Consider the following 27,050-nt stretch of genomic DNA (forward strand, 5'->3'; position numbering starts at 1 on the left):
AGGATTAATTAGGCAGTGTTTGCAGCATCAGTTGGAAGCAGGAAGCTATCTGGGTAGTTGGTGATCATGGGGATGGAGAGGAAAGAATGGATTATTGCTACATCGTGAAGAAAGATTCAGGACTCTGAAGTTCTGAGCTTGTTCACAAAGGATGACAGACAGCAGGAATAGGGAGGCTGGGGAGGAGTTGGTTTCTACACAAGATGAGCTCAGTTTTCAATGTTAAATGTTTCTGGGCTAGAGGTTGGGATCAGAGGTATACCTGGAGTCGTCCCCTGTGGAGGCTCAGGAGCCGTGGATTGGATGAGCTCTCCAAGAACAGGAATGTAGATGACATCACAGAGGCTTCAAACACCAGAAAGTCTAACCTCCTCGTTTTACAGATAGGGGAATAGAGGCCACAGAGGCTAAGTAACTTGCCTGAGGGTCACACAGGTACTAGGTGAAGGAAAATGAGGCCAAAGAATGGAAGTGTTTTTGTGTAAGGCAGCAAAGCCAAATTTCCATCTCCCATCCAGATTTAGTCCACTTAACACTACACCTCAGCTGCTTTGATATGGTATTTACCCTGAGAACAGCCTTATACTGAGGGCTTGGCATAGCTCAACTTTGGAAAACAGCCCACTTAAATGACTGCACAAATTGTGGTAAATAATTGAAATAGTATTGGGTGTTAAGAAACAATGACTTTAAGGAATAAGGAGAGAATCACAGAAAGCCTTGTATGAACTAGTGCAAAGCAAAAAGTGAGCAGAACCAGGGGAATGATTTACCCATTGACTACAACAATGCAAAGGAAAACAGCATCAGAGGCAATCAGAGTTTTGATCAATGACAGGATTAATTGTGACTTCATGGTACTGTAGGTAAAGCATGTCTCCTTTCTCTAAGCAGAGAGACCACGTGGTGGACTACAGGTGCAGAATTTGGTTTGGCCGTATTTGTTGTAAGGGTGTTCTATGTAAGGAGAGGAAGAGGAGGAGCTACCTGGTGACAGCCATATTTTTTTTTAAATAGTACCAGCAAAATATTTAGTTTAAAAGAAAAACTAATCCATCTGCAAGCATCCCTTGCTTTCCCTAGAAGGACTGGTGACAGGGATTAAGTAACTGAGTCCTGCTCCTCGTCCAGCATTGAATCAAGCTTTGTAGTGGGCAGAGGAGGAAGACAGGAGACTGTCCCTGCCTTCATGGAGACTGCAGTTAGATCCATGACCGGAGAATGATTCAGTGCTCCATAGAGTGGTACAGACCCTAATCTGATAACAATGATGTCAGAAAGTCTCACCAAGGGGGTGGCCTAGAATCTAGACGAGGCTTCAAGGTGGGGGTGGACGTTTAGGGCCTGATGAGCCTGGATGGAGGGGAAGGAGAGTGCAGAGGACCACAGCAAGCAGCACATGGGAAGTGCAAAGGATCATGGAATCTGGAATGTCGGAGATGATCATTCCACAAATGAGAAAACAGACTCGGCAGGAGTTTGAGCACTTCACTAAAAGGCACACAGGTTCACACCAAGGTTCAAGGCACAGACCAAGCTCCCTGTGAGGAGCAGATGTAAGAGGCCAAGGAGAGACCAAGTTCTCCAGGGCCTAAAGTAGGGTAGCACTAGTATAGTTGAATGGGAACTGTGGCATATGCATCAAAATATCTCCCATTTACGTAGTGCTGGCATCCATAGATAGCACTTCCAGGTTAACAAAGCAATTCACATTTTTTTTCAATTGATCTTCACAACCACCCTGTGAAGTAGGTGCTATTATCCCCATTTTAGAGCTGAGAAAACTGAGGCTGAAAGAGGGTGAAGTGCCTTGCCCAGCATCAAACAGCCAGTAATGTCTGGGGTAGTCTTTGGACCCAAGTCTTGCTAATTACTCTGGGCCCAGCACTCTAACCATTGCCCTGAATTGCTTCTATTCCAAAAGTGGCATTTGGGGATGATGAGTCCGGCCGAATTTTTGGAGGCAGTCAACCAACTGGGAAGCCATGGGTCATGCAAGCTGTGAGATGAGCACTTGGACCAGGGTGGCAGAAATGGGAATGGAGGGGTTGGGGTGGATACCAAGGCATTCCAAACAACAAAACCGCAGGTCTTAGTGACAGACTGAAGAGACCAACCTACCTTTCAATCGATCAATCAACAAATATTTATTAAGCGCCTACTATATGCCAGGTGCTATGCTGAGCTCTAGGGAATACAAGTATGAAGAATATGAACAGTCCCTACTCGCAAGGAGCTTCCACTCTAATAGGGAAACAAGTATATATATAAATATATATGCAGCATAAACACAAAGTGAATAAATACAAATAAATACAAAATAAAATATAAGATAGCTTGGGAGGGAGGGCACTAGTAGTTGGGAAATCGAGAAAGGTGTCATGCAGAAGGCGGTGTTTGGGTTGACATTTAAAGGTAGAAGATAAGGAGGAAGTTAATTCCAGACATGTGGGTCGGCCAGGCCAAAGGCATGGAAATTGGGGTTGAGGATCATGTTTGGGCAATAGCAAGGTCAGTTTGAGGTTCAATGAGGCTGGACAGGTAGGCTGGGGCCAGGTTATGAAGGGGTGTTTAAGAGAGGAGTTTCAATTTTATCCTAGTAGTCAGTAAAGGTGATTTTAGTCACACTGAGTCACTGTTCTCACTTATGGAAGCAGTCGTGTAGGAAGTTATCTAAGTGAAAGGGGAAGAGCATCTGCACTAAGGTTAGCTATGTGGGTGGAGAGGAGTCAGATTCAGAGGTCACAGAAACGACAAGGTCTGGAAATGGACTGGCTTTGTAGGGGCGAGGGAAGGAAGGATGTCAAGGCTCACGCCGAGGTTACAAACCCAGGACACTGGAAGGATGATGGTGCCTTAGACAAGGAAGTTTGGAAGAGGGAGAGTTGGGAGGGGAAAAGATACTGAGTTCTGTTTTGGACGTGCTGAGCTTGAGGTGTCTCCAGAACATCCAGTTTGAAATGTCCAGCAGGGAATTGGTTTCTGACATTATCTCCTATTTGCCTCTTACTGGAACCCTATTTTAATCCAAAGAGAGCAGATAGATTCATTTTCTCCAAATACCTCACACACACTCTGCCACTGAACCCCACCTTCAAGACGTCCTCTGTCCGCTGCCTTCAACACCCTGCCTTTTCCTCATTGGCTGTCTGCCCTGATTGCTATCCCTCATCTCTTGGCCTCAGTTTGCGGGAAGTCCTGTTTCCTGTGCAGTGGGTTTGGCGGTCCTGGACGTTCTAGAAAAGGAGCACCTCCAGGCCCATGCTGCCCATGTGGGAGACTTCCTCATGGGGCTGCTGAACCAGCAGAAGGCCAAGCATCCTATCATTGGTGATGTCAGGTCAGTTGGATGGTTTGGCCCTCAACCCTGGTCTTGGACACTCTTCTGGAGAACAGGCAGGACCTTCTCCACAGCCCTAACCCCTGAGCAGAGCACACAAAGACCGGGTCACCCAGTTACCTAATCTTCCTATCACAGAACTGCCCTCCTGTCCCTTCTCTAAAGCTGCTTATCCCTAACCCTTTCTACCACCAAAGAGATCTAGATGGAAAGGTTCCTTGCCACTGGGCCTGATGTTAGTTATTAGAACTATTATTATTATGGGCTTCCTCATTTCTTGGGGGGCAGACCTGGGCAAGCCAGTGGAATCTTCCTGCCATCCCTAGAGGAGAATCATCATTGCAGTGTTCTGGAGCTCGAGGATCTGGGTTCAAATCCTGCCTCTGACACTTGTGACCTTGGGCAAGTCATAAGCTCCCTGAGCTTCAATTTCCTCACCTGTAAAATGAAGGGGGTGGCCTAGACATAGCCTCTGAGGTCTTCCACAGCTATAGTTCTATGATCCTATGTACCACAGGGCTTAAAAAACTCATTCAATACTTTTTTCAAGAGATGTGAACTGAATTCCATACTCTGTCTTCCAACAAGGAACAGGGGAGCCAAGCATTCAGTCAGATAAAATGCTGTTTTTTCCAGGGGTGCTGGATTGTTCATTGGTGTAGATCTAATCAAAGATGAGGCAACAAGGACACCAGCCACAGAGGAAGCTGACTATTTGGTTTCTAGGTACGTAGGTTATTTTTTCCTCCCCCTTTAAAATATCTTCCTGCATCTGCAGTCTTGCTCCCCAAAAGAGAGGAAAAGATGGACCTCCTTTACTTCTTTGAGGAAGTGAAGGCACCATGGGTTGGGGGCACATTGCACATGTCACTCATTTGATCTGTTGGTTAGGTTTGCTGACCTTTCCCCCCCTCTTTTGTATTCTTCCTTACAAGGGATGGTTCTCTGGGTAGGGATGATTTACAAATGAGGTGGTATAAAAACAAAAGTAAAAACTGAAAAATATCTTCCTACACCCAACCCAGCATCCATGGGGTCCCTGATTGGGAAGGGCCCTCCTCTCTCTGTCAGCTCCCAGCCTGTTGCCTCTGCAAGAAATTCAAGGTATGAAGGAAAAGTTTGGAAAAGGAGCAGCTTAGGAAAGAATCTGGTGGGGTTTTTTTTGTTTGTTTGTTTGTTTTTGCTTTTAGGCAATTGGGGTTAAGTGACTCGCCCAGGTTCACACAGCTAGTACGTGTCAAGTGTTTGGTCTGAGGCCGGATCTGAACTCAGGTCCTCCTGACTTCAGGGCCAGTGCTCTCTCCACTGCGCCACCTAGCTGCCCCAAGAATCTGGCATTTAAAAGGAAAAAGGCAGAAATAAAAGTAATTTGGGGACCAGGGGAGAATTCAGTATGTGTGTACTACGGGCCCCACAGGCAAGAGCAAGACAAATCAGGACCAGCACCTAAGAACCACTGTGAGCTGCTGTTCTGGAGAGCTCCTTCTATGAGCTCCCTGTCAGGAGCACACAAATCGTCCTCCTGGAGATTGGGACTGGGGCTAGTCAGTTTTCAATGGACACTTTTTCATCCCATACCTGAACTGGGATCCGACTGAATGTTCAGAATCAACTCATCAACCAACCAACAAGCATTTATTAAATACCTACTATAGGCTAGATTCTGGGGATACAAAGACAAACAAGAAACAGACCCTGCCCTCACGGAGCTTACATTCTAATGGGAGAGATTACACATACATAAAGAAGAATATACAGAATATAAACATAAGGGAAGCAACCCTCTCAGTGCTCCTAAAACTAACTCTCCAAAAATACTTTTTTCCCCTGGCCCCAAGAGTTTGCAATGGACAGGACCTTTCAGGTCACTGGTAATAACTTACAGCACTACCAATTTAGAACCCTGTGCTATGAAACAGCTGCTCTGTTCCCTTCTCAGAAACCTACTTCAGACCCCAAAGCATCTGGTAAACATTTTCAGCCTTCTGGACAAAAAGGGGGGGGGGGGCGCGGGGCAGGTTTTACCTGATTTGTGATTATATTGGTACTGCTAGCTCTCACTGAGGAATTTCCTCTCCCAGTGTAGATCAACCACTTTCTCCTTAACTTCATAGTCTTAGAGTTATCTGGGGGCAAGGCAGAGGTTTAAATGATTTGTTTAGGGTCACACAGCCAGGATGTGTGAGAGATGAGACTCAAACCCAGGTTTCAATGACTCCAAGGCTGATTCTATCAACTAACTGTACCATGCTGCTTTATCTAGCTCTCGGGATTTCATGAATTTCCATCAGGACCCTTACATTCTAATGGGAATTAACATTAGCCTTAGGAAATAACATACTACAAGGGGAAAAGTGATGAGTAATTCCTTGGAATACAAGGATGTGGGTTCAAATCCAACTCTGCTACTCATTCCCTATGTAGGTCACTTTAGCTGGAGTCCCCTCAACTGTTTAATGAGGTTAGTCTAGGCCTCTGAGGTCTTTCCAGCTCTAGCTATAACCCTATAGACTCCTATATGTAGAAGCTAGCAATACCCATACAACCCTACCCGAATCAAGCAAAATATGTCTTGTCCTTCACTCAATTCACCCTTGATTAAACAAGATGGCTCCCACGTGATGGCTGTATCTCAAAACCTGAAACCGCCCTCACTCCAGGGGAGTTGACCTTTCCCCCAAAGTACTTCAGTTTTTGTGGATTGAGGGGGAATGATATCTGGCCAAATATTTAGAACCTGAGTTGTGCCACTGTCATCTGATCTTGCAAACAAACCCCTAGCTATGTGTTAAACTGTGAGGTGTCCTCAGGTCTGGACATAATCTCTGGAGCTTCCTCCTCAGAGGAACACCCATTGCTGGGATGAGACTGCAAAACTGAACCCTGCATCACTGGATATTGCATGAGCATGGGACTAGGACAATCTCCCCTTCCTCCCTTCTCCATCCTCCCTACCATCAAGGGAATAGAAGGAAAGCAAAGGACAAATACTCTGCCCACTACTCGCATGGGTTCAGGACAGACCATATGGGAAGCTGACATAGGAAATGTTCTCTGTAGCCTTTGCCCTCGTTTCAGAACCAGGCTGGTGTGAGAAGACTGTTGCCTTTAGGCCACTCAATCATCTTCTGAAAGAGAAGCAAAACTTCAACAGCTTGCCTTCTCAGATCATTTTGTTCTTCCAGGTTAAAAGATGCCTGTATTTTGTTGAGCACTGATGGACCCGGAAGAAATGTCCTGAAATTTAAGCCTCCAATGTGCTTCAACATGGACAATGCCAGAATAGTTGTGAACACACTTGACACAATTTTAACAGGTGAGACTTTGGCCAGTAGTTATTTAAGTCACCACACTTGGTAGTTATTCAGTATTTATTGAAGAAACTGGGGAACCTGCAAACAAAACCTCATTTTGCATGACTTGATTTTCAGGCAGTAGTATCCTCATTCTTGAAACTCACCTACTGCTGGGCATGATGGTTGGGTTCTCAAGGGATAGGCTAGTCCTGCTGCCCAGGAGGTGAGGGGCACACACAAGGAATTTCTGTGGACTTTAGGTCTAGTATCACTTCTGAGTTGATAACAGGGTTAAAGGAAACCCACTGTCTCTAGCTCCTAAAATCTCTAGTGGAAGACCTAGATTTATCTTAATATGCCAAGATAGCTTTGCATCTTTAAAGAACATCTTGTTATTTCCCCAAGTGAATTCTAATTCCACCCAAAATTCAACTTGTCTTTTATGCCCCTACTGTTTTGGACATCAAATTGCAATGGAGCTCACAGCATAGTTGGGAAAACTTGTAGTGCAGTGGATGGAGTCTGGAAGACCCAGGGGCAAGTCACTTAACTTCCTCAGTTTCATCTGTAAAATGGGGTTAATAGCACCTACATTAGGATCAAATGAGGTATTTGTGTTTTGCAAACTTTAAAGCGCTATATAAATGCTAGTGGTTATTATGCCACTGGCAAATAGAGATTACTGTGGGATAGAAGCCTCTAGATCGAGTAGAAAACATTCCCAGACAGACCTATTGGTCATGGGGAATTAGTTTCAGGTCAGTCTGTTTCCGGGGCTATCTCACATTGATGTGAGGAGGGAACTAACTTACTGTGTAATTCCCAAATCCCCCAATTAAATGGGCTCATTTATTCATTTACCACATACCCACTTCCTTTCTTACTCCCCACCAGCCCCAACCACTTATAACTTGAAAGCTTAACCAGTTCTGCATGTTAGCTGACCTCGTTCTATATCCCCAGAAATGGAGGAGAAGATGAGAAGCTGTGAAACCCTTCAATGTCCCCAGTGACCTGGCAACCCTGGGTGAGTGTGGTTCTTTTGAGACTCAACTCTTGTGGCTTTCATCCTAGCAGATCATTTACTGAGGCCCCTCACTGCACTTTAGAGCTGCCCTCATAATTCTAAAACACCTTTTAGCCCACACAAAAGAGCTGACAAGGGCTACTATTTTGTACACCCCCCCCCCTTAGGGTTAGGGATCTGTGTCCTACACCTACTGAAAAATTTCTTATCTAGCAGGCATTTGTGAATACTTTATTAAGTCTGAGCAACATCTGGGATGGAGTCCCTACCACTCCCATTTGTAAATATTCATTCGGGCCCCACTTGTTGTCTTCCTTGCCTATCATGGTTATAGGAATGGGGGGGAGTGGAGGGCATGCCCTGCCAGGAAGTGGGGCAATGCACAAACATCCCACGTACATGAAAGTAGTTAGGGTTCCAATCAACTTCATCTAAAGCCTAGGAACAGAAATCAAAGTGGCTCTCTGGCCAAAACTGGGCAGTGTTATGTTAATGTGTTATGACTAAGTGGAGACCAACAGTGCCCTGTGGTCACCCTGATGGGAAGACCTAGGACTTCTGTCCCAACCAAGACTGGATCAAATCCTGAAGCAGTACAGTTTCTGCTGTTTTCATGAAAACAGGAAAATCTGTTTGAATTTAAGAATGGAAGAGGACTGTGGATTAGATAAGGTCATCTAGTCCAACCCCCTATTTTTATAGATGACAACATTAAGATTGTCTAGAACCCTCCCCAAGGTGTTACTGGCAAAGTCTTCCATTTGACCCTAAGCCAATAGCAATCTTTCTTCTGGCTAGCTTTCTCTACTTCCACCTTGAACTACATTACCTATAGCTACATAGATAAATCATTGTCTCTCCAACCTCAGGAAGCATCTGGCTGTTCAAGGGATGGTTTCACTTGATGTATTAATGTTTTCATTAAAAGGGTCTATCTGAATAAAGCTATAGGATAAACTTGCCAAGTGAAGTGAGTGATAAAAGTTCACCAGTCCAAATAAAGGGAATAAGTTAAGTCTTATTACTGGCCAATCATTTGAAAGCCACCTTTTTGCCCTGACCTTGTCCCTTTTTACTTTTAGGTTCAAAAAGACTATTCTGAAAGGTGAAGAGGGGAGCCCTGACAGCCAAGATAAGAAGAAATTTAAACTCAACCCATTCACAATTTACCTTGTAACGTGGATTGGACCTGTTAAAAACCAAAGTGTTTGTTTCTATACACTGGAAGGCAGAGGGAGCTAGTGAGACCCATACTTCCGAATGTCCCATACAAACATTTTTAGGTATACATAACCACACTCTATTAAAGTCAGACGCTGGGTCAAAGTGGTTAGAAAATGTCCCATTAAGGTCAGAAAAGAAAATAATAGGGAAGATGAAAATATAACAATGGTTTCTACGATTTGCCTTAGGGCAAACAACTTAACTCTGCTCTGGTCTTACACTAAGCTTGAAGACCTAAATGTCTTCCTCAATGGAATGTTTTGAAAATGTCCAAATTTGCTTCCAACAATTGAAACTACCATGAAATGCCTATATATATTTTTTAATTTTTTAAAAAAAAATTAAAACATGTCATTTATCTGTTCAAGTTGTATACCTAACCTTTGGCCCCACAATGACTCTTGCCTTAAGGACAATTGCTGTAGTGGGAGACTATCCTAGTCCCTGAAACAGACTCCCAAATGCCCCCAGGATGAGCAGACGGGTGTGGTCAGATGTCAGGGAGATCTGTCTATATTCTTTTAAAAGCTGGAAGATTAAGAAATGGCACACTAGCTGGTTTGGGGTGTGTTTTTTGTTAATTTTTTATTTCAAAAGCTAGGATAGCTTCAATATCCATGTCATGGTAATCAGGACACATGTAAAATACCTTACAATACATTAGATTCCCAAAAGGTACCAAAAAGTACAGTAAAATTAACACTTCCATTGCCGGAAATGTATGACACAAACAATATAAAATAAAAAGGTGAAAAAAAGGAGGCATTTTCATCTGTACAACCAGAGCATTGCAGAGGCCATGCTCAAGCCAAGAGGCTGAGCTGGACTTTAAGCAGACCCTCAAAATCACTGCTGTTTAACCTATTAATAAATTCATTCATTAATATCTTGCTTAAGACTGGCATTTACACACCACACACTGTCTAAGACAACTAGAGATCTGTAAATATTCAACATGAAAGACATTTTCCAAGGGGGAATTTTAAATAAGATGCACATTGAACAGGCCATAGAAAGTTTGCAAAGTTAAATTTGGTACATAATTTTAATGTCCACCTAGAGCATTTCCGTATAAAACGTGTGCAGTCCCTCTGAACACTGAGCATGCCGCTGCATACCGCACAGGACTGCCTCAATATGGCTTATAGTTATTCTGATGACCACCACCACGCCTTGGAGTCTTTCCATAATTTGTACTGCCCTGACCTACAAAGAAAACATTACAGATTGATTAAAGAAGCCCGGCACAGGACACTTGCTTGCTCTACCCCACACTGGTCTTTACTTACTATAGTCGTAGCCTGGTCCATAGCCGTAATAGCCATAAGGGGAGTAGTCGTAGCCGCCGTAACCGCCATAGCCTTGCTGATAGCCATAGCCCTGGTTGCCATATCCCTGATTCCAATAGTTGCCATAACCTTGATTCCAATTTTGACTTTGAGCTGCAGAGGAAGCAAGGCCCAGGGTTCTGTTTAGCCCATGTAAAGAGGGAAGCTAAAAAGGGACCAAGGCATACCAACCTGCCTGCAGCACCATGCCTCTGACCAAGTTTGCCCAAGAGAGGAATTCCTGCAACCTCTCCATACAGGCTTTTTCAACCCAAAACTGTACTTGCATTAAGAGTACCAATATCACACTGATCCTGCTTAAGAATCAGTAACACTGTACAGAAGATACGTAGGTATGTGTGCCTAAGACTGTCCAAATGGGTAATTAACCCTAAACATCAATAATGCCAGACGGTGGACAGACACTGTCCCCCCAGCACAGTAGAATTAATTATCAATTTAGGAAGTCTTAACACATCAGATCCTACTAAAGAATGAAGGAAGCATGGTACAGTCCAAAGAATGCTAGCATAAGTTTGAGTCCCAAGCCTGCCATTAATTTTATTAAGCCACCTTGTAACAAGGAGGGTCAGACTAGAATGCCATGTCCAGCTTTAGCCTGCTCAAAGCCTAAAAGGGATGAAGAAAGCTTGAAATGTCTACCTCAAGAATCTGACCTGTCAGCCCAAACTCTCCATCAACACAGACCACAATCCTCTGTAATTGGTCCTCAAGAGTTGCTGTGACCAAAAATTTCACTGATCCCAAAGGCCAGCCTAGGCGATGAATCTCTCCATTCTTAGCAGTACTGGTCCACAGACAAACATACAGTACACATGGCTGGCTCCAAAACTGAAGCCTTTTATAGCTTAATCAAAGCTGCCAGTTCAAACTTTTCTGGCATCACCTCAAAGAACCCAGATTCACCTTTAACACCATGATGAGGCATCAGGGGACTTTAAATGGTGTTATGGGATTGGGAATAGACCTACAAACTGGTACTCAGACTACCAGAAACTTAGAGATGATCTAGTAGAGCTCCCTCATTAAAGAGGAAGCAGGTTCCAAAAGAGGGAAAGGGACTTGCCCATGGTCAAAAAAAATCCCTATCTTGATTTTAAATCCACTCTCCTATGGCTCTTCAACTTTTAATTCCCTGAATTCCAATTCCCATACTATGCTATAACATCTCCTTAGTTCTGAGAAGGGGCTAAGTAATTGACAATTTCCTTTATTCCTTACATTTTTGAAATGATCTAATTTTCACCTGCACCATACATAGTATACTTATGAGGTTAGTTAGGAAAAGACAAACCTAACCCAAAGTCAGGAAGCTATAGAGTGATAAAGCAGCATTAAGGATGTCAAAGCCAAAATCAAGGAAAGCAGCTGACACTGGCTACTGCAGCTACAATTTAGTGTAGGCCCAAGTTTTATAAAATTATACCATAGGAAACCAATTTGAGAGAAACAAAAGGCTGAGCGTCCAATTTAATAATGACCTTCAAATAAAAGAGGATGCTGACCAGCTGTCCTCAGTAGAGCTGTAAAGCAAACAAGAACTACAGCTTATAACTTTTAAGAATGGCGGGTAATGGATAGTAAACACTTCAAGGCAAAATAGTCCCACCTTTCTCTGTGAAAGATGCACATGAGTTAGGTAAGTGGAGAAGGCATTTTAGGAAAGGGAGGAGAGCCTGAACAACAATAAAAGTAGGAAAAGGCCATGAGGCATGGAACTGTAAACAGATCCTCTATCCTAGCTATGCCTGCATGACCTTGGGCAAATCACTTTCTTCTCTTCTCTGGACCTGTCTCATCTGTTATCATAGGGGCAAAACTGAATTATCTTTAACATTCCTTTTCCAGTTATCCCTGCAGTGCCTTGTCCATGGTAGAAGCTTCACATCAGGAGCAAATTACCTTAAGTGAAGGGGAGTTGCAGCATAATGGTCCCTTTTCTAATTTTTTTGAGCCAGTTCTTCCCCTACTCTCCTTTCTTTCCCTTACCCCACACTTTCAATGACTGAATCTCACTATGGCTCCAGTATGATGGCCCCCCATCATCAAACTGGACACACAACTGACATTCCATCATTCCCTCCCACCACCACACCAAGAGCCTCATGGTTCTTGATGTTGCAGGAAACAGGGCAAAAATCCAGAACTTGAGGCAACACCATAAACTAAAAAAGCCTCATGCCAAAAACTGAAGACCAGAGGCAGGAAGGGCCATCATCTTACTCCAGGATTCTGTCATGGCCTCAGCTACAGCTCTAACGCAGACTCCAGAGAAAGCTGCCTTGCTAGGAAGTCTGAGTGGCATCCATGTCTCACTCACCTCCCCCTCCACTGCCTCCACTGCCACCACTTCCACTGCCTCCGCCGCCACCTCCAGATCCTCTACTCCCTCGGCTCCGGCCTCCTCGGCTGCCCCCCGAGCTGTACTGCTGCTGTTGGTACACTTCTTTAGGCTGGGCCACCTTGATCTCACACTGAAAGGAAAAAGGAAAACACAAATCAAGCTCTGAAATAGTGAGCATTTGCACTTTTTCTCCAGTAGGCAACAACCAAATGTGACCCTATCAAATAAGTTATCCCTGATAGTGAAAGTCTTGTCTAAAGAACTCAAGTCGTCTATTGAATAAAGTTCCACAGATATGGCCAGAAGCCTTTGGATCAACGCAACTATCTGCTACCAGAGCAATCAGAGGCCTTTCTGATTCTCCACAAATGAGAACCAGGGCATATACGCAAGGTCAAACTACCTCAGCTTAACAGGTCAAGTCACCTGCCCAGAAAACAAGGATACCAAAACCAAAGCTGTTGTTTTCCTAGGGGAAAGCAGTTATGTTGAGTGTGTGTTCCTTATCTGCACAAAAAATGATTTAAGCCTCCAAAAGAAGGACCAGCTCATTGGCAGTGGCTACAGTCATTAAGGAAGGCTTCCCTGGAGGGTTCTTGACATTAGCGGTGAGGGGTATTCCAAAGATTTGGACAGATTGAGCCAGGGTGCTAAGGAGCCCAAGGGATTCCTTATCTACAAAGCCCAGCTGGACTCATGTTAATACATCTGGTTTTAATACTGCAAGGCTGCTGCTAAGTACCTTCTGTAGAGCTCGGGGTTGACACCACGCTTGATATATGGCAAAAATCACAGTGGGCCATATACATACCTACCTACCAAAGTGCTCATAGCAACATTTTTTTTGATAAAAAGCTGGAAACAAAGTGGTTGCCCACTGATTAAGGGATGGCTGAATAAGCCAGTATGCGAATGCAATAGAATTACTGTACCTTAAGAAATGATTGAGAATTTCAATGAGAAACATGGAATAGTGTGAAATGATACAGAGCAAATAAGGTAGAACCCAAAGAATACATACAATGACCACAATAACATAAATGGAAAGAACATACTCAAGAATTCAGATTAAATAGCTTCAGAGGACTAATGATACCTCTTTCTTCCCCTTGATAGGGGAAAAGGTGTGGCATAGTCAGAAGCCATCAACTCTGATGGTTCTCAAGCCATGACATTTTAATAGGAATCTAGGTCTTGAAATCCAACACATCTTCCAAAATAAGATGTGGGCCATTAATCAAGAGGCAGGTACCTGCATCAAATTTCTACTGGACATGGACCTCCAGGCCTTAAGGACTCACCTAATCCAGGTTAAAGAACATTTATTATTCAGCTTAACTCTGCCCCTAACTCACTCTGGGACCAGAGTGGGACCTCACCCACTCTGAAGCTCAAGTTCTCATCTGTAAAATGAGGGGCTCAGATTAGCACCAAAAATCTCCCCCTGCCCAAAACAACTATTAGGGGAGCATTTTCCTTCAAATTCAATAGTACTTTGATGCAACCAAGTCACAGTTCAATAGCAATGAAAGGCTCTGCTTCTCTTCTTGAGACTCTTAACAAAAGCCTTAGCAAATGGAGAATGAAGGATCTCAACATACTGTTTGGGGACCCCAGACTGAATGATCCCCAAGGTTTCTTCCTGTTCTAAAATTCTATACTGGTTAGACTGACTCATTAATGATTTAATAGTAGGAATTGTCACTGATTGCTGGCCATACCCCTAGTCTAGACCCTCACCTAAATCTTCATGACTGCTTCTACCATTCTCTGTACTGCACACCTCAGGCAATCTAACATTAAAAATACCCATTCAGTGATTCCTGGGCCCAACCTACTCAGCCAGCCTTGCCTCCTGGTGCTTCAACATTGACCACTCATCCAGCACTGGATGGTGCCATGCTTATTAATTCTTGCCTTTAGGCTCTTGATCGGATGATCCAAAAACATGGAATTGCCCTCTTTTCTAAGGAATATCAATTCAAACTCACCTCTGCAAATAAATCTTCCCCTAGCCCATGCTGTGCTTTGTGCTTTCCTTCCCTTTTTTATTTTTTTGGGGGGAAGAGAATGGGAGGTTTGATAACCATTTAGTCTTAACACATGAAATAGAACCATGCATATCTTATCTACCCAGAAAGACTTTAAGCTGCTTGAAGAGTCGTAAGACAAGTGCTTTAGGGACTAGATTCTCATCTCAGACATTCACCCAACACAAACCTAGGCACATAAGAGATGCTCAGTAAATACTAGAAGGATAAGCTCATATCCTCATCTACTGCTGTTAATTAAAGAGTTTGAAAGCCTTAATTGGCAAGTGGGGAATTTATCCAATAGCCAGTGATTGAAGTGACAGAACCCCAGAGCCTTTTAAGTACAAGGCAAACATTAATGACTAGATCGAGGCAAGTCTAGAATAGCAGCAGTCCCCTAGGAGAAAAGCAATACTCCTCTAGGTATAAATCCAGATTTCTTACTTTACTTCCACCGACATTATGAAATTTCTTTTCTAAAATCTTCTTAACAGGGTCTTCTTCTTTAAAGGTGATGAATACAAATCCTCTTCTTTTGTTTGTCTTTGGATCCATTGGAAGTTCGATAGATTCAATCTGGAAACATGGCACATCAGAACTCAAAATGAATTCCTCAGATATAAAGTCTGACTCCAGCCTTTAGCAAGCTACTTAAATTTGAGGTTTTATGTACAAAATACCCATAATATAAAATCTAAAAAAGATTTCTATAATAACAACTTTGGTTTTTTAAAAAAAAACAAGGTGTTTTAAATGTGTTTATTTGGCTTCATTTTGTTCAACATGTTTATAAATTGCTTGAATGAAAGCAGAGATAGAAAGTTCATCAAATATAGCTATGATCCATGGATAGAATTAATATACTGTGATGACAGAATCAGGATTTAACTGAATATGGGTAACATGCAATTGATTTTTAAGTAAACAATGGGAAAGATATGGCTCGAGAATAGTACACGTGAAAAAGAGGATGGTTTTGCTAATAAAAACAGCATTTAGAGTATTAGACCTATTTACTGTCCTCTTTTCTGGCTCAGCCCACACCTGGATTATTATATTCTGCTCAGGATACATTTTAGGAATGACATTTTCAGTAAACTAAAGTGTGTATCACATCCAAGGAAGAATGACCAAGATGCTGAGGGGATTCATCATGCCACATAAGCTGAAAGAGCTGAGGATCTTTAATATGAAGACTGGAGAAAGGGACAGGTTACAAGGACTGCAGGGGTGGGAAGAGAATAAAGTTGTCTTCAAGAGGGACTGAAAGGCTGTCATATCAAAGAGGATTCATATTTGTTCTTAGTTATCGTATTCTTTGAGACCAAAACAAAATGATTGGCACAAATTACACAGGCAGATTTCAGCACACAATTTTATAGTTGGCAAAAAACTTAACTCCAACAGCATTAAATAGCCCCATTTTGTAGATGAGGAAAAATCAGTCCCAGAGAATCTAAGTCGATCGATCACTCAAGTCATATAACAAGTAAATATCAGAGCCAACACTCAAACTCAAGTCTCATAGCTCGAAGTCTAGAGATCTTTCTAATACACTTTGATGCTTCCAAACAACTAAAAAAGTTCTCCAAAAGTATATAACTAAAGTTCAAGCAGAAGCCACTCTATGAGCCCATTTCCAAAATGTTATACAGCAGATAATCAGTTAGTTGGACTAGACTTCCAGCGGAGACTAATAATAGCCCCTTCCTCTCTACCTGGATATTTGAGTGTAGAGTTAGTCTGTTAGACACACACCTCTCCAAAGTCTCCAAAGTACTCCCGGATTTTATCTTCTGTAGCTTCTGGATTAAGTCCTCCAACAAAGATCTTCTTCACAGGATCTTTCTTCATGGCCATGGCTTTTTTGGGATCAATTACCCGTCCATCTAATCTGTGTTCTTTCTGATCCAAAACCTGGAAATATTTGAGAAGAAAATTTAAATTCCTGGAAGGTTCATATCTATTTCACTCAGAAGTTCCTGGCCTAGCCCCACAAAGAATCTTCCACCTTACATAATCAAGAATAAGATGGTGAGTAGACTAGAGAAGTATGAGGAAATCCAGGAGATACCTTCTATCACCCACCCCAAGCTCCCAACTTTTCTCATCAATAAACCTTGATTCCTGTTTTACTAAGATTAAGAGCTGCATTAATCTGTTTTCATCTCCTTTTCTCTTCATATCTAAAAATATATCTCAAACAATGAGATGGCCAGCCCTCCTTTTACCCCAAACTAACTCCTTCATCTGTGTCTGTGCCCTTGTTCCTTTATGAAAACTCTTGAATTCCAATTATCTCTCTAAGCCCCTCCCCCCAAGTAAGAACATTAAGTTCTTGCTTCTACTTTCCTATTCATTCTCTAGACTTGGTAGTAACTTCACTACTTTCTGAACCACCCCCCCATCCTGTCATTTAACTTGTCCTCAAAAACTTTACTGAAACTGCTTACTCCATTAGATCAAATTCTCTCCTCAGCCTTCCTACTTCTCTAGCTTTCTGAAGACTACTCCCATGGTTTTTATCTTTATCTCTACATAGAATGTAAGCTCCTAGAGGGGAAGGACTTAAATTCAGTGCTCCTAGGCCACTGCCTGGCATACGGTGCTTAATAAATTCTTATTTAATAGGACTGAATCATCAGGTGGCCAGAAAGTTTTTCCTAACAATAAGAACTAATGGCCAGAAATGAAGACTTAAAACAAAGAACATATACCTTTGTATATGCTCTATTTCCAAGTAGAAGGCAAGCTAATTCAGAAAAGGAATCATTTTTTATCTTTGTATTCTGCTCTCCATCCTCCTACCCCCACACAGTGGTTTGCATATAGTAGGTACCCAAAATACGTTGAGTTCAATTGAAAGAGAGAAGACTCGAGAGAGTGTGAAATGGCTTGGCAATCATTTGTGGTTCTAAGCTCTGTAATTACCTGTGGCATCTCAAGCAAGGGTCTGTTCCCGCCCGCCCACCCCCCCAGCCAATTTTCCTCATATGGAATAAGGTAGAAGGGGGAACAAAGTCAAGAGTAGATGGTCTTTAAATCCTCTTCTAGCTGTCATTTTTGCTTTTATAACTGGGCTTTATCCTCTAAGCAATGGAAAAGTGTTAATCCACTATATTCTAGGTCTCTTATAACCTGACCCCCACCCTACCTTCCCTTTCTAGCCTTATTCAACAGCATTTTCCTCAGTAAAGGCTCTTCATTTTAGCCACCTTCACCACCTCACTTTCTCTTCTCAGTCTTTTATTTGTTCAACTACAAATTTAGGAGTACCTACTAAGGGTATAAATCGTACTCTTGAATATAACAGGAAGGACGAAACAAGTACCCAAATAACTATAATAGAAATTAGGACAAAAGTGCCTAAGAAGCAACAAGACCCGTCCCTTAAGAGTTACTTTTGAATATCTCTTCCAATATTCAACTGTTCAACAACGCTTATTCAGGACCTGTACTCTGTGCCTGAGCTTCCCTCCCCCCTTAAACTTTTACAGAGTTTAGTGTCTTTTGGGTTTTTAATCTCACCCACAGACCTCTTTTTATATATGTAAATGCCGTCCCCAGTTGGATGGTGATCTCAAGGGCAGGGGGCTGTGTCTGAGGCTTCTTTGAAACCCCCAAAGTAGCAGTAAACAGTGACTAACAAATAGTGTTTGATACTTGATACATTTATTTCTGTATGTTATATATTTCTTACCTTATCAACACTTGCAGATTCTTTAAAGAGGATAAACCCAAAACCTCTTGATCTTCCTGTGTTAGGATCCATCTTTATCGTGCAATCAACCACCTCACCAAACTTGGTGAAATAATCTTTCAAGTCCTTTTTGCTTGTGTCCCAACTGAGGCCACCTACAAACATTTTCCTGAAATTGCATGAAGGGAGGAGGAAGTATTAGAACAGCACATTTGACCTAAACAAATGAAAATGAGATAAGCTCCAAGTTCAGTTTGGAGAGAAATCCAGAATACTGAATGACACTCCAAACAAGAAACAGCTTATGTAGACTACAAAAACTTTCATTCATCGAAAGAACGTAACTATCTATCCCCATGTAAATGAAACCAAGCTCTATTCTTGAAATTTTGCTATTCAACCTCCAACTCCATCAAACCTTCAGAACTACAAGACAGCAGCAAAAGTAAAAAAGATAAAATAAATTATCTTTTCCCTTCTCTTTTTAATAAACACCTCCAGGAGTCTGAATGGAGAGAACCAAAAAGCAGAGAAGGAAAGAACATCACAGTAGGAAGGGAAAAGGTTTTGCAAGTTGCCTCTAAATTAACAACAGGAAGAATTCGGAGCTGACTGCTTGTAATCACAACTAGAAAAGGAAAGAGTATAAAAGCAACAATTACCAAAGCCATCACTTTTCTGATAACTTGGTGTTAGATCCCTGTTCCAGATATCCTCTATAGATATTTTTTAAAAAAGGAGGGGGCCCTGGAGGCCAAAGACCTTTCCCCTTTAAATTACTGAAAACTCAAAAGTGCTTGCTCCAGCAGACTTTCTCAGTGAAAAGCAGCACTAGACACTGAAATTGTGTAAAATACACCCAAGGTCAATCAGAAGGAGATAAGACACTCTCTTCCGTTTTATTCCATTTAACAAATGCACTAGAAAGCCTTGGGTTATCATCCATCCAAATTTGGAGTGCTAAAAAGGCACAGAAACAGCTTTAACATAGAGGGATTTCAAACTCTAAAAAATCCAAGACCATCTGGTTTCAAGGCACGATTATTAGCACAGTGCCCCGAACACGGCAAGCACTTAATAGTTCTCTATTCAATCATTCTGAAATAGCACGTTCCATACTATACTCGCCCCGATTCTTTCTTGTAAACCTTGGGAAAAGTCTAGTCAAGTAGCCATGCTGAGCAGGCCAGACAAATGAAACAACTAAGTCTTCCTTCCCATTCTCAGCCAGCCAAAAGAGGAAATTCTCACAAAGAGACCTCGGGGCAACTCCAATATTCATCTGAGGCTTTAACGAAGCCTCCCAGTAACCAAAGCAGTCTCTGCCAAGCAAATTTAGTAGACGAGCAAAGTTAAAGTTTTTCTAACTGAAGGCAGTGACTGCAGACTCCCGCCAAGCCCCTAAGTGCCAAGGACCGGCTCGTAAGTCTCCAACGATAGCCACCGCAGCAGCCCCACCACAATGGGGGGGCTTCGGCCTCTAGGCCCCGAGGAACGTCAGAGGCGGGCGGGCAGCAAGGCCGGGCAGGAAGAGAGAGGGGCCTTTTCCTTTGGCACAAATTAGATCTCCCGCCCCTCCCCCCAACCACATGGCGCCAACAAAAGGCAGCCCCAGAACAAAGGAGGAGCCGCCGCCGCCGAGGGGCCGGCCCGGCCCGCGCATTGTCCGCCCCGCCCGCGCGCCCACACCTCCCCCCAGCCGGGCCCGGGGCCGCGAGGGCCCCCCCAGAGCCGGTGGGGGAGGGGCGCGGGCGAGATGGGGGAGGGGTGAGCCGAGCCGAGAAGAGGAGTGGGGGGGGGGAGAAAGAGGAGCCGCCGCGTCCGTCCTTACCCTGCATCCTCCTCGTTCTTGCTGGCGTTTATCTGGTCTCCTTCGGCCCCGTTCTGGCTCCCAGCTGGGGCCGCAGGAGGCGCCGCCACCGGGGCCGCCGCCCCGGACCCACTCCCGCTCCCGGTCGCGGTCGCGGTCCCCGTCCCGGTCCCAGTCCCAATCCCAGTCCCGGTCCCGGTTCCGGTTCCGCTCGCGGCCTCACTCGGAGGCTCCCCATCGGGGGCGGCTTCATGGCCGTTCTCAGTAGCGGCCGTTTCCATCAGCTGCTGCTCCTCCGCCGCTTCAGACATAGTGGCCCCGGCAGCGGCGGCGGGGAAAGGCCTGCAAAGAGCAAGCAAGACAATGAACTCAGTAAGGCCCGGCGACGAGAGACGCGGGCCCGGGCGCGGCGGTGATGGCGCCCCGCACCCCCTCCCCCTCAAGCGCGGCCCGGCTGGATCCCCGTCCGCAACTCACCTCGCCGCCCAGTGACGTTACGGGCCTCGGGCCGGCCTGGGGAAAGCGGCCTCGGCCTCCGCCGCGGCGCAGACGCCGGCCCCTCGCTCCGATTCCCGGCAGGCGGCGGCGCAGAGCTCCCGCTCCTCCCACCCTCCTCCACCCGGCCCCTGTGCTGTTCGGCCGCCTGACAATGCCAACTCGTGGCGCCCTTTATAATACCGGAGCCCCGGGCCACCTCGCAACAAGACGACCGTTCACTGGCTCTAAGCCTCTGCCAGTCACCCACTTCCCGGCCTCTCATTGGTCGAGCCTGCGCAGCGCGGTCTCGGCCCAGGGCTGGGCTTTGTCCCTCACCTTAGACGCACGCCCGTGGCTTAGGCCGCGAATGCCTGAAGGGCGGGCGGCCTCCTCTTCTCTGTGCTCTGCCTATCCTGCCGCTTTGGAGTAGGGTCGGTAGTGGGTCGGTCTTTTAGCCCAGGGCCTGCAGGAAGTCTGCGGGTGCAGGCCCAGGTGCTTCTTTTAAGATGGGGAGCCCAGAGCAGCTCTAATGCCATAAGTGTTGGAATATATTTGAGTACTCATGACCCATAATACCAAAATTCTTCCTGAGAGCAGATGGTGCAACACCTGCCTGAAAAAAGGATCCCAATAGAAGATCATCCAGACTCTGCTTGGAAGTTTACAATGACAGGGAATTTAGACTTTGCAATTTAATAGTCTTAACAAAGTCATACCTAGAGTTCTTGGTTCTACCATTGAGGTCAAGCAAGAAATGTTACTGTTAACAAACCTCGATTTAGCATCCACTTTATGTTGAGTGAAAGGCAGTAGACGATGAGCAGGCCACGAAACCAAGAAGCTATGATCAAGTCCTTCCTGGGTGACCCCAGTCCTTCTTGGTGTGCTACGCAACTCAGAAGACTTAAATGACAGAGATGCTGCTTACCTGCCTGGGTAGAGGGAGTATCCTCACCAAAGGATTCCCCATAGCAATTAATTTGCAGGTGCAGTCCCTTTATACAGAGCACTGGACTCAGAAAGATAATCTCCCCCTCACAGGTCTTACCTTTGTGCCTACGAAGTTTACAATTTAGTATGAAGAACAAATCTAATCCCTTCTCCTTATGACAATCATTCAAACAACTGCATGCAGTGATCCTGTCCATGAATAGGAGGTGACTAGATATTCTAAGGAAGAAGTAGCTGCTTGTCTTGTAAGGAATAAATGTGGGTCCAGTGGTGCTATCAGGACGACTGTCCAGGAAGGGTCCATGGAAAAAGAGACTAAGAGCTATAATTATCAGCAGGATGGTACTAAAGTTACTTGTCAGTCTGATAATGAGACCAGCCTACTACTACTGTCTTCTCAAAACTTGTGTTCACCTACTTCCTGGTTCCCTCTCAGCAGAGGATTCATGTCAATGAAAAAATTGAGGTCATCCAACTGAGCTCCCTCTCCACAACTCTATATTCTCAGTCACTTCAACCTAAGCTTGCATTCTCTCTAGTCATTTAATAATGCATAAAGTGGCCCTCTCCTTCCAACACCAATTCCAAGACCTAAATGTCTTGCCCTCATCCCCTCCTGCTTCCTCCAAGAGCTTTCCTGTTCAATCATCTTTCTTTTTTCTTTTGTATTTTATTGATATACTTTGTTTTTATGTCACTTTCATTTCTGAATCTATGCCTCCTTTCTACCCTACTCAGGGAATCATTCCCTGTAACAATAAAAAATAGCAGTTCAGCGAAACACCAATACGTCAACTAAGACAAACAATATGTAATATTCCATTATCCCATAGTAACACCTGTGAAGATCATCTTTCCCTAATTTTCAATCTCCTTATCCAACTGGGTTTTTCCCCTACCTATAAAACCTGCAACCTTAAAAACAAATAAACCTTTAAACTGAAAAAGGAAAGAGGAAAAAAAGTATGTACATCCACCAAGCTAGCTATGATGAAAATAGCTACAACGTAAGAAAAAGAATAGCAGTTGTGACACCCAAAATTTCACAGGGTATTGAATCCAAGAAAGGAGCCAATAAAATCCAGTCTTAGCTGTCTATGCACACATGCACAGTGGTTAATAAGCAAGATAAATTAGAAGTCCTAATAGAAGAAGGCAAATTTTACTTAAGAGGATTACATTGGGACTTGGTAGGATGAGACTCATAACCAGAATTTGGCTTTAGAAAGGTTATAGAATACAGAACAGATGAAAGGCACAGAGAGGTAGCATTGTACATAAAAAAGTTACAGTCATGTAAGGAAATCTAAAATCCATAGAACGGAAGCATGATGGACAGACTGTGGGTAAGGATCACTGGAGACAGAAACACAAATGATTCTGTTACTGGAGTACAATACAGAGAGAAGGAAGAAATAGCTGAAAATTTTGGAAAGCATATTGCAAGCCTGGAACAGAGATCTAGCATAGCAGTGTTGGTAGACTTCAATTATGCAGATAAGTCCTGGAATTCTCTCTTGGCCAAAAAAGAAGAACAGCTAATCATTTCTTGATTTGTCTTAATATAGTTTCATCCCTCAAAAGATGGAGAAGCCAACATGCAAAAATGCTATTCTATATCTGACTTTCACCAGTAAGGAGAAAGCTGGGATACAGTCCTTGCAATTTGTTAGAGAGGAGAGGAAAATTAGAAACCATGTAACGATGTGGTATGTAGCCTGGATTGTTAGAGAAGAGAGGGAGGTCAAAGGAAGAACATCTAGGATCCAATAGACTGAAATTCTACAGAGAAGTTAGCCCCAAAAGGTTTGGAAGCTCTCAGGCATTAAGTCCTGGTCTGGAGCCAAGATATATAAGAAACTTACTCAAGCACACCAGAATGATAGCCATTCTCCAAGAGATCAAAAGATATAAATAGGTAGTTTTTAAAGGAAGAAATGTTTCGAATCACTAATAATTAGAGAAATGAACATTTCTCTAATGCAAACAACTCTGAGGTTCACTATCATACCTAACAGACTGGCAAAAGATGACAAAAAGGGAAAGTGACAATTGTTGGAGGTGCTTGTGGGAAAACAGACCCATTGATACACTATTTGGTAGAAATGTGAACTAATCCAGCCATTGTGAAAAATAATTTGGAACTATGCCCCAAAGTAACTAAATCATGACCCAGCAATACTACTACTAGATCTTTAAAAAAAAAAAACAACCAGGATATGCCCATGAATTGGGGAATGGCTGAACAAATTATGATAAATGCATCTAATAGAATATTTTTGTATTACAAGAAATGAAAAAAGGGATGACTTCAGAGAAACCTGGAAAGACTTAGATCAATGGATACAGGGTGAAGGGGCAGTACCAGAAGAACAACTTAAACAGTAATAGAAACATTTTAGAGAAAAACAACTTTGGAAGAAGTTTTATAAAAGTAGTGACCAACATTGACTCTAGAACAGTGATGTTAAACCTAAATAGAAACAGCCACTAAACCATACACACAGATCCCAATGGGTTACATGTTAGCTTAGAAAACCACACAGTAACATTTTCTATATTCTAGTGCATTTTTATGGGGTTTTTTTGTTAAATATTTTCCAGCTTCATTTTGATCTGATTCAGGCAGCACTAAGTGTTGGGGGCTATGGGTTTGACTCCCCTGCTCTAAAGGATTAATGATGAAGCATGCTACTCACTTTCTGACAGGAGTAATGGACTCAAGGTGTAATGGAAAATACATAGACTTATTTTGCTTAACTAAGCTCATTAACTATAAAGACCGTTTTTATTTTTTATCTGGGAAGAAGTGGTTTTGGGGGGGGACTAGTAATAATGTAAATTCAAAATTTTTAAAAATTAAATACTTAAGATACCAAGAAAATTTCAATGAGGGAAAAATGAGGAAGTTGTCTAAAGAACGTGAGTGTACATGGAACTCAGTTTTTTCAAAAAAGATACATGGAAAAGAAAAGCAAGGGCACAGAGGGTGAAACAAACATTTGGCATCATTCTTTAAGAACAGTCTTAGGAATTCTACGATTCAAAATAAAAAAGCTAGAGAGAGAAGCCAAGGAAAACGAATGTGAGCTCTTTAAGCTATAATGGAGAAAAGAGGAAGCTAAAAAACATAAGAGAAATGCTACTTGGGGTAACAATAGATAACATTTATATGGCACTTATGATATGCCATTAGCTAAGTGCTTAACAATTATTATCTCATTTGATCCTCACAACAACCCTGGGAGATAGGTGCTATTATTATCCTCATTTTACAGATGGGGAAACTAAGGCAGAGGTTAAGTGACTTGCCCAGGGTCACCCTGACAGATGAAGTCAAATTTGAACTCGGGTCTTCCTAACTCCAGGTCTAGTGCTCTATCCACTTCTACATTGGGTAGATAGGACCATGATACATGATGACAGAAAAAAAGTAGAGCTACTAAGTTCTCATTTTGCCTTTATTTCTTTGCTAGGAAGAAAGATCTTTGAAGAAGAAAGACCAGAACAAGGGAGTGAATATGCAAGAGAAGTGGAGTAAGAGGGAGCAGGGTCTTCTTGATCACTGCAAGTCTCTTGCCCCAAGTGTACTAAAAGAAATGGCAAATGTTGTTGACCTACTTAACTATCAGTCATCTTTGAAAGATCATGGAGAACAGGACTGAAGAAGGGCAAATATTGAAAGAAAGAGAGAGAGAGAAAGAAAGAGAGAAAGAAAGAAAGAAAGAAAGAGAGAGAGAGAGAGAGAGAGAGAGAGAGAGAGAGAGAGAGAGAGAGAGAGAAAGAGAGAGAGAAAGGAAGGAAGGAAGGAAGGAAGGAAGGAAGGGTTAAAGAACAAGCTACAGACCAGTGAGCTTGACTTGGATAACTGAAAAAAAATTCTAAAATGTATTACTGAAGGACTAGTTAATGAATATCTGGAAATTAAAACAGTGATCTGAAAGCCTTCATCAATAGAGAGGTAATAATGTGGCACAGTGGAAAGATCACTGGCTCTGGAGTCAGAAGACCTAGGTGCAAATCTTGTTTCTGTATATACTAGTTGTGTGACCTTCTATCCTTGTGACTTAGCCTTCCTGGATCTCTCTCCACACCTGTAAAATGAGGAAGTTGGCCTTTTAAGGTCCTATTCTGTTCTAAATCTATGGTCCAATTAAAAAGAGGCAGTTTATGCCAGAACCAAACTAACTTTCTTTCATTCATTCTTTTTTTTTTTAATAGTGTTACTGGACTGGTAGATCAGGGAATACTATAATGTCTCCTTAGATTTTAGCATAGGATTTTGATAGTTTCACATGCTATTTTTATTTAAAAAAAAACTTGGAGAGATATGAACTGGATGAGAATACATACAGCTGGATTTGGAACTGATTGAATGACTGGACCGAAAAAATAACCATTAATTGTTCAATGTCAACTTGGAAGATCTTGGTGGAATGCCCCAAGGACCTGTTCTTAGCCTTGTGCCACTGAACACTTTTGTCAATGACTTGGATAAAGGCATAGATAGCATGCTTACTATAAAACCTGGAGATGGCTCAAAACTATCATAGTAGATGACAGAATCACAATTCAAAAAGATCTTAACAGTCTAGGGTACAAAAAACTGACTTCTCAAACACCAGATGGGGAAGGAGAGACTAGCCACCAATTCTTCTGAAAAAGATCTGGGAGTTTTAATATATGGCAAGCTTCATCTTGAGTTAGCAATGTGATAGGACAGAGAGCTTAATGAGATCTAAGTTAAAAGAAGCCCAGCATCCACGAAGGAGGAAGTAAGCCCCCTGCTTTACCCTTATAAGACCATATCTGTGATATTGTGTTTAGTTCTGAACACCATATTTCAGTACAGGTGTGTACTCCTGAAGCAAATAGAGAGCCACATTGTAGTAAGGATATCATTAAGCTGGAGAGTGTACAGAGGAGGGCAAACAGGATGGTAGGATCTGAAGTCATGTCACATGAGAAGCAGCTGAAGAAACTAAAACACCTAGGTTTTGGTGTTGGGGTTTTTTTTAAACACCAACTGTTGTCTACTTACATCTACCTATTCTTTGATTTGTATGTTTCATTCCTTTAAATGTAAGCAAAGGACTTTGTATTTATCTTTATAAAATTTCATCTTATTAGGTTCAGCATATTGATTTAATCTAGTTAAGAGCTTTTTAGAGCTCAGTACTTTTTATCATACTATTCCTCTTAACTTTGAAATCAGACACAATTTTGATAAGTATATCTTTACCCAAAAGATAAGAAAATGCTTCGTAAAACAGTAAGCACAGTATAATATTAAAAGGATTGAACTTAGAGTAAGATTTTTGGTTTGATATGATCTCGGCATTACAAGGGACCTCGGCAGTAAGTTGGTAATATAACTTACTGAACCAAATCTGAACCTTCTCTGAACCAAAACCTCCTCTATAAGATACAAATGGTCACCCAGCATTTTCTTTCAGTACCTCCAAAGGCAATTCATTCCACTTTTGGACAGCTCTAGAT

At 42.8% G+C, this 27,050-nt stretch overlaps 2 protein-coding genes across 3 annotated transcripts in view; one reads left to right on the forward strand and one right to left on the reverse strand.

The window, feature by feature from the left end:
* Positions 1–9,771, forward strand: part of PHYKPL (5-phosphohydroxy-L-lysine phospho-lyase) — a 27,210-nt gene extending 17,439 nt beyond the window's left edge. Inside the window, 5 exon segments of the mRNA XM_078150284.1 lie at positions 3,186–3,340; positions 3,977–4,066; positions 6,526–6,656; positions 7,600–7,663; positions 8,746–9,771. Of these exon segments, the coding sequence (XP_078006410.1) occupies positions 3,186–3,340; positions 3,977–4,066; positions 6,526–6,656; positions 7,600–7,649 (426 nt within the window). The 3' untranslated portion in view covers positions 7,650–7,663; positions 8,746–9,771.
* On the reverse strand, positions 9,454–20,771 carry HNRNPAB (heterogeneous nuclear ribonucleoprotein A/B). Of its 2 annotated transcripts, XM_020998526.2 has the most exons (8): positions 20,601–20,771; positions 20,145–20,465; positions 18,314–18,482; positions 16,372–16,530; positions 15,058–15,189; positions 12,557–12,710; positions 10,177–10,329; positions 9,454–10,093 (listed from the first exon to the last, which is right to left on the reverse strand). In XM_020998526.2, the coding sequence occupies exons 2-8, from the start codon at positions 20,432–20,434 to the stop codon at positions 10,020–10,022; spliced, it is 1,131 nt and encodes a 376-aa protein (XP_020854185.1). In that variant the 5' UTR covers positions 20,435–20,465; positions 20,601–20,771; the 3' UTR covers positions 9,454–10,019. The 2 variants fall into 2 exon arrangements, with proteins under 2 accessions (XP_020854185.1, XP_020854186.1); XM_020998527.2 differs by lacking the exon at positions 10,177–10,329 and having other exon boundaries at positions 20,601–20,770.
* Positions 20,772–27,050: the final 6,279 nt, after the last annotated feature.

The sequence above is a fragment of the Phascolarctos cinereus genome, unplaced genomic scaffold (genome assembly GCF_003287225.1).
Source record: "Phascolarctos cinereus isolate Bilbo 61053 unplaced genomic scaffold, phaCin_HiC Scaffold_2;HRSCAF=192, whole genome shotgun sequence".
Taxonomy (NCBI): Eukaryota; Metazoa; Chordata; class Mammalia; order Diprotodontia; family Phascolarctidae; genus Phascolarctos; species Phascolarctos cinereus.